Source organism: Nestor notabilis, unplaced genomic scaffold (assembly GCF_000696875.1).
Source record: "Nestor notabilis isolate BGI_N333 unplaced genomic scaffold, ASM69687v1 scaffold1559, whole genome shotgun sequence".
In the NCBI taxonomy this organism is placed as follows: domain Eukaryota; kingdom Metazoa; phylum Chordata; class Aves; order Psittaciformes; family Psittacidae; genus Nestor; species Nestor notabilis.
The window spans coordinates 13,563-21,103 of NW_009943052.1; the positions used below are offsets into that span (position 1 = coordinate 13,563).

At 49.8% G+C, this 7,541-nt stretch overlaps 1 protein-coding gene across 1 annotated transcript in view; it reads left to right on the plus strand.

The window, feature by feature from the left end:
- KANK4 (KN motif and ankyrin repeat domains 4) overlaps positions 1-7,541 on the plus strand; it is a 10,474-nt gene that overhangs the window by 2,214 nt on the left and 719 nt on the right. The window contains exons 3-8 of the mRNA XM_010021689.1: positions 34-1,160; positions 1,964-2,075; positions 3,391-3,621; positions 4,202-4,289; positions 4,695-4,914; positions 6,287-6,429. Of these exons, the coding sequence (XP_010019991.1) occupies positions 34-1,160; positions 1,964-2,075; positions 3,391-3,621; positions 4,202-4,289; positions 4,695-4,914; positions 6,287-6,429 (1,921 nt within the window). The remainder of the gene's footprint in view (positions 1-33; positions 1,161-1,963; positions 2,076-3,390; positions 3,622-4,201; positions 4,290-4,694; positions 4,915-6,286; positions 6,430-7,541) is intronic.

Consider the following 7,541-nt stretch of genomic DNA (forward strand, 5'->3'; position numbering starts at 1 on the left):
TGCTGATGCCAGTGGTCGCTCTGCTTTGGCCAGGGGTGAACCAGCATCACCCGCTGCCCTGCAGGTCACAGAGGAGAACACGAACCCTGGGGAAGGGGAGTTAAGTGTGAGTGAAATCACTCTGAACGTGCTGGAGAAAGCTGAGGAGGGAAGTGTTTCGGCTGGAGAGAGCAAGGAGAGCCGTGGTCCTCAGCCTTGTGATGCTGGAGATGCCGGTGGGGTTGCCGCGCTGAAGCAGCAGATTGCTGCTCTGGAGGAGCAGCTGGACAAGAAGAAAGAAGAGCTCGAGCAGGTCAGGGCAGTGCTGGAGCAGCAGGATCATGAAATCAAGGAGAAGGAGAAGAGCATTCAGTTACTGGCCAGCTCCAAAGCTCAGCTGGAGGAGAAGCTGAGCCGGGCAAACACTGCAGAGGCCGAGCCACCATCCAGGCGGAGCGGTCGGGCTTTGCAGTGCTCCGATGCTGCGGTGAACACTGACCTCTCACAGGTAACTGTGGCCAAGCAGGCCCATGATAAAGGCATCAATGTAAATATCCCAGTCTCCACCAAATCCATAGGATGCAGCGTCCACAGAGCAGACAACATGAACACGCAGGCGATGGAGCTGGGTGCTTGGAGAGATCAGGGACTGGCAGATGCTCACACCAGTGTCAGTGGAGAGGGACATTGTGGCGAAGCCAACATCGAGGCTGGGCTTCACGCACCGTGTTTCACCCCGCTGAAGACTGACGAGCACCTTGGTGATGACAATCAAAATCACAGGAATAACTACGATACCCAGAGTCTCGCTGCTCACGCGGTGGGTGCAGAAGGCTATGGAGGAGCAAGAATGGGCTCAAAGGCAGGTGAAAACAAGGCAGGCTTTGGAGAAGATAAACCTCAGGATGGGCTGGAAGAGGAAGATTCCCCGGACCACGAGGATCTCCCTGCTGTTGATCCCATTGGCCAATATGTAAAAAAGATCCAGGAGCTCTTGCAGGAGCAGTGGCTGTGTTTGGAGCACGGCTACCCCGAGCTCGCGAGTGCTATTAAGCAGCCGGCTTCCAAGCTCAGCTCCATCCAGAACCAATTGGTTAATTCCTTAAACTCGTTGCTCTCTGCCTACTCTACGCGAGGGCCTGCGGATAAGGAGAATTCGAACACGCACTATCAACAGTTGGGTAAATAATACTGACATAGGTTTCAACATGTACAGGCCAAATCTCTTCCTATTTATTCAAGTGTTGAGTGGAGGCGATGCAGTGATATAATTAGTATGTGTCTGATCAGAAATAGCCTCTCCCAGACACGTATGAGAAAGGGAAATCTCTGCACATCATAAGCGATGTCATCTTAAAATAAGCAAACAAAACAATGTAGGAACTGATAAAGCTGTGCCTCAGTTATACACAGGATCAGCTTCCAAAAGTGGCCATTCCCATGGGCACTTCCACCAAACAACCGTTCTTCTCAATTGGATTAGATTTCCAAGAATATGGGACTCTGCTCATCTGGGATAAATCAGCTTGGAGTTCATCAGAACCAAAACCAATCCAAGCTACCTGAGCTTACAAGCAATATGTAGCGAGACTATTCGAAGTCTGATGGAAAGACTCATCCATGTAGTATTATAGGAGATGTACACAGGAGATTTCCAATACTTTAGTATCGGAAAACATAAAAAACATTATTACAAAAGTAAAACCTACTTATATGCATAGGACACATATATAATTCCCAGTCACTTGGAGATGTTTGAGACCCATGTTTTAGAGGACACAGGGCAGGTTCAGGTTGTGGCCAGGTGCATCTGTGGTATTGTCGGGTACAAAAAGAATCTCGTAAGATGAGATTATGGTTGTGATATTATCACATAAGATGCTTATGGTTGTGATATGCATTTTATTGCTAGAGGTTGGGAATAATTACTGATAATTATGGCACATCTGCTTAATTAATCTATTAATATTTTGTATTTTGCTAGAAATCTCTCCAACCACAAGTCTTAAATCCATCATGAAAAAGAAAGGTTATGGTTTCCATGCGGGAGGCAATGGGACCAAAAAGAATCTTCAGTTTGTTGGGGTAAATGGTGGGTAAGCATCCGTCCAGAAGCTAAAACTGCCTTTTGACATGTTATGTCCTCTGTATTGCTGAAGAAGTCATTCTTCTTTTTCCCTCTTCTCCTCTCCAAACCTCTTGATTAAAAGGCCATTTGAAATGGAGCCTCTTTTCTCCCTTCTTTAATCCAGCACTGATAACCTGTAAGTAACCCTGTAGAAAGGATGTTGGTGTTTTCAGAGCAGTGAGGAACACCCTGGGGACTGACACTCTCTGCACACCCATCTTTTAAGGCCTCATCCAAAACCCAGCTGGGTCCATGGGAAGTTTCCCACTACCTTTGGTGGGTTTTGGAGGAGGTCAGCATTGCCTGGATGGACACGCTGCCACTAACCTGCCTCCACACTCCAGTGACAGCCAACACAAGTTGGTTCAGGGACTGAGAAAAGACTACTTCAGTAAATAAGGAATTACCTCGGGGTGGAGATCCTTATTTTAGGTTGTGCTCCAGCACCCAGTTCTCTCTGTATCCAGTATCTGACACTCTTCGGCCTTTGAGCTAACTAGTTACAACAACACGTGCTGTAGGTGCATCTCTAAGAGCAGCACTGGCACGTGTATTGAGGAGCACGTGTGCTGGCGTGAAGAGGACAAGACACATTTCACTGTCCCTTTGCTGTGCAAACAGCTACGTGTGCAAGTTTGGATGCTGGTATTCTCTGACTTCCCAGCTCGATGGCTACTGCTGTTGGGTTCATCAGGTGTTACTCAGTCTTGTGTAGAGCTGCTTCTACCAAAAGTCACTGAAATGGGTACAGCTTGTAGCAAGCAGAGGAATCTCAACTAGTTTGAGAAAAGTTTTGGGATCCCTTGGAGTGAAATGTTCTGTCTCAAGGAAGATGTTGTTAATTTTGGACAACCAGAAGAGAGGTCTCTCTAGTGGGGCTGCTCAAATGGTGGAGTCTGGTCCATGCTGGAGCTGCAAATACAGTTTTGTCCAGAGTCCATGTTCCCTGTGGCTTCCCACCAGCGTGCCAGCAGCTCCCACCACGGAGATGGCACACAGCCCTTGCCTGGCCGTGCTGGGGCTTCTGCGATGGACACCCCTCCAAACCCACCAAGTAGTCCCTGAAGTAACCTTGCCTGCCGCTGATTAACTGCTTCTGTCACACAAGAAGTGAAATAAAGACTAACCCCAGGTTTGGCTGTGGCTCTAACCCTCTAACTTGTGTATCGCTCCAGGCTTCACCCAAGGCCCATTGGAGTCAGTGGGTGTCTTCAATGGGTCTTGGTCAGGCTCTGTGGTTGCGGATGGGGAAGGACTGAATAACATGTGGTGTCCTCAAATAGCTATGAAACGACTTCAAGCGAAGACACGAGTTGTGAAGACAGCCCATCGGAATGCGACGTGGAGAGTGAGACGGAGAGGAGAGCTGATGACTTGGAGCCCACGCAGGAGAAAGCTGGAGGTGAAACCAAGGGGGCTTCGTCCGGGACCTCCTCGCAGGAGAGGTGTGAGGACGACGACTTGCAGGAGCCATCAACAGAAGCAGCACCTTGCACTGAGCACAAGGTTGACAGGTAATCCAAACCAGAGAGCGAGCGTGCTCTCCATCATGTTCCTGCAGCCACAGGATGCACAGCACTGCGTTCACTCGCTTCTATGGGGCTGGGGACAGGGCTTCATGTGCTCGGTGGAAAGGCAGTTGCTGACCTCTGTCGACATGGAAAGAGGCTTTAAAGAGATAAATACTTTTTGAGTTACTACAGAATCTAATGGGGATTGATTCAGGCACCACTCTTCACAGTGGAAAAGATGGAATGAGCCATATTTGGTGAGAATTAGCTCATTTCTCCCCTCTCACGTTAAAGTTTCACAGTAAAGTTCTTTGCAGATTCAAGAACAAGGGGTTTTTTTTCCACTTTAACTTGCAGTGAAGTTGACCATACAGATCTGGGACTCTGGACTTAAACACTTCTTCAAGCGCTTAACTTTGTACCTAAAATCTGTATCAAGTCAATGGGACACCTTGTGTCCGTAAAGTTGGGCACTTAAAGAAGTGTTGAACATACTATTCTAAACTGCATGTTCTCCTTCCTGCTTTGATACCTCCTGCAAGTTCTGTCCCATAATGGATTTACCAAAGTATTTTCCCTCTAGATGCAAACCCTCTGAAGATTTCCTTGCCGACTGCCAGCTACTCAGCAAGCACCTCTCCGAAATCAGGACCACAAGTGACAAGCATCTGGTATAGATATTTTTCCATCCCATTTCAGACGTGGCTCCTGCTCTTTGTACATTTAATGGATAAGTTAATCCTGATGGCATGTTGCAGGCTGTGTCCTACCATGCACGGAGAGCTTTGTGAGGAGAGGGGGATGAGATGACCTCTGAGTCAGTTTTAGAATAGCCAAAAAGAAAGGAATAGAGGGGCAAAAAGGAAGATGAATGCTTTCTCTGCTTACTCATTGAAGTTACCACAGGAAATTCCTTTCTCCCTTAAGCTATAGCAGCAATCACAAAACCACAAGCTAAATACCAGCTGGGCAATGCCAGAACACAGGATGAAATGGTGCAGGGCGAGGAGCTGGGCCAGGGGCTGCTGTTGGGGGTGACTACCCCAGATGTAATGGTGAGACCTCGGTGTTTGCAGCAGCACGTCCTGAGCTCCATCAGCCAGGAGTGGTTCCGGGTGTCGAGCCACAAGTCCTCCAGCCCCGAGGTTGTCGCGGCGTATCTCGAGGCACTGGGAGCCATCGAGCCGCAGCTCCTGGAGGTGGTGGTGAACCTGGCCGACAGGAACGGCAACACAGCTCTTCACTACAGCGTTTCCCACTCCAACTTCCCGACCGCAAAGCTCCTGCTGGACACAGGTAGGAGCAGCCACTCTGCTCAGCCATGGCTTCTGGTGGGTATGGGTGTGGAAGTTACTTTATGTTGTGCTAATGGGGCACAGTCCCACAGGGGATGACCAAGGTGTGCAAACCCAGGTCCATCAACAGTCTTAGACATGGCAAACAGTGAATGAGGTCCAGGGTCCTCCCAGGGGGTTCAGTCAGGAGCAAAAGGAGATGGGGCAGAGGTAGGACTGGGGACCAACTACAACCTACGTGCAAGGGAGCCATCCAACAGAGAAGCACAGCGCCAATGTCCATCCAGGAGACAAATGTAGGTCCGAAGTCTATCCAAGGGACAGATGTAGGGCCAAGGTCCATCCCAGGTACAAGCATGGGGCCAAGGTCCATTGTGGAGATATGGTTGATCTGAAGACCAGCATCCTCCCCCATAGCTCAGCCCTGAGCCCATGGATGTGGGTCTCAGCTGAAGCTCCTTAGGGACATTAAGGCTCATTAGTGCCCTCAGGGCCCTGATATATGTGGGCTTTGCAGTCTGGGATAGTTCAGGGTTTTTGTGCTCATGGGGGTTCTTCTTATAGCAGCAAGTGCTACATCATGGCCTGGAGCAGGAGGATCAGACCCCTGAGAGTGTAACAAACGCCCCAGTGCACAGAAAAACTCTGTGTTAACCTATTGAACTTTCAGCTTGTGTTGCAAAGAAAGAAAACATCTCAGCTGAGCTTGTATGGGGGGCGGAAATGCGCATGTGCTCTGGAAGAAAGGAGGCACTTTGGCCTTTTCTCATGGGCCAGACAATCCGTTCAATGTTCGGGAAATGGCAGATTACCATACACATCTATAACCCGATTGTTGCTGCAGCCCTGTCCCCTTCTGCTGCTGGGTGCCAACGGTGGCTGGGTCCTGGGGCAGGGCTGGACCTGAGCCCTCACCCATTAGACACAGTTCCTCGTGGTGGAGCTGGAAATTGGCGTTTTGAGGTGAAAAGGGAGTGAAACAGGGCCAGGATGGGTTCACACTGCCCGTTGGGTGATGGTCACCTTTCTGCTGCTCTCTTCCTGCAGGAGTGGAGGCAAACAGCCCACAGCATGTGCCCAAGGCATTAGTTATCCCCCCTCCTTTTTCCTTTTGGTTATGGTCTTCAAAGTTAATTGAGTTGACCCCAGCAGCTGTAATCAACTACAGCAATGAGTAACACCAAGAGCCATTTAATGCTGCGCTCACAAGACTCAGATGCTTAACACAGATAAATCTCAATCCTGTATGATTATAGAAACTCCTGTTTCTGGGAATACAAGATGCCACAAATCCGTATCCCCTCTTTGCTTCCCCTTCCCTTGGGCTGATTCATCGTGGGGCCGATCCTCGCCCTGTGCCGTGCATCACCCAGGCGTGTGCCGCCTGGACCTGCAGAACCGCGCCGGCTACACCGCAGTGATGCTCACCCCACTGGCGGCCGCTGAGACGGGCGAGGACATGGAGGTGGTGATGAAGCTGCTGAAGGAGGGAGATGTCAACCTGAGAGCTGCCCAGGTGCGTGTACATAGATAGTTCTGCTTTCCTTGAACACCAAGTGTGGGACCGTGCCGTGGCCATGGGTGGAGGGCAGCCAGCCTGCAGTGGGTATTCATTGGGCAAAAGCATCGACAAAGTGACTCCTGCTGAGCCTGCAGCCTCTTATTTACAGCCATCGCTGTGTGATGCCAATTCAGGCTGTGGCATCACGTCCCCATAGAGATCATGGGTTGTGGTGGTGGGATGTAATTCGGGTTCCTTACACTGAGCGTGTCTGCTGAGACCCAGCAGTAGACATCGTGTTGGAGTTGCTGCTTCCCACAAGTTGCAAAAGCAACCTCAGCTGAATTGCAGCATGGCCACCCTGCAGCTCCCTGTGAAGTGACAAGAGAGCTGGGTAGATTGAAGAGACTAAAGGAAAGCTGAACATTCTGGAAAACAATTTTTCTGAGCTAAAAAATGAGAAGAGATACAGGGAAAGAGCGGTGGGGGGTGGACCCTGGGGTACAGGATCCCCAGGTTTGCTGGTGAGCTGTCATTTCGTCACTCACGTTTTGATCTCAGAGATGACAGTGCCCTCATCCAGCTCTTTTAGCAAACAGCTGTAAAAGTTAGTCTAGATCCAAGTTAAACTGACCAGGAAGGTTAGGGGGACCCACATTTGGGGCTGCCGAGAGCCAGTTTGGCCATGATGCTGCAAAGACTTCGTGGATCCCCAGGTTTGCTGGTGAGCTGTCATTTCGTCACTCACGTTTTGATCTCAGAGATGACAGTGCCCTCATCCAGCTCTTTTAGCAAACAGCTGTAAAAGTTAGTCTAGATCCAAGTTAAACTGACCAGGAAGGTTAGGGGGACCCACATTTGGGGCTGCCGAGAGCCAGTTTGGCCATGATGCTGCAAAGACTTCGTATGGTGGTGGTACAAGTGAGCAAGTATCCCTCATATCATACATATATATGTATGTGTGTGTGTGTTTAGCCTGGAAAAGAGAAGGCTCAGGAAAGACTTTATAACAAGTCTTCCAATACCTAAAGGGGCTACAAGAAAGCTGGAGAGGGGCTTTGGATGAGGGCCTTTAGGGGCAGGACAAGGGGGATGGCTTTAACCTGCCAGAGGGGGGATTGAGATGA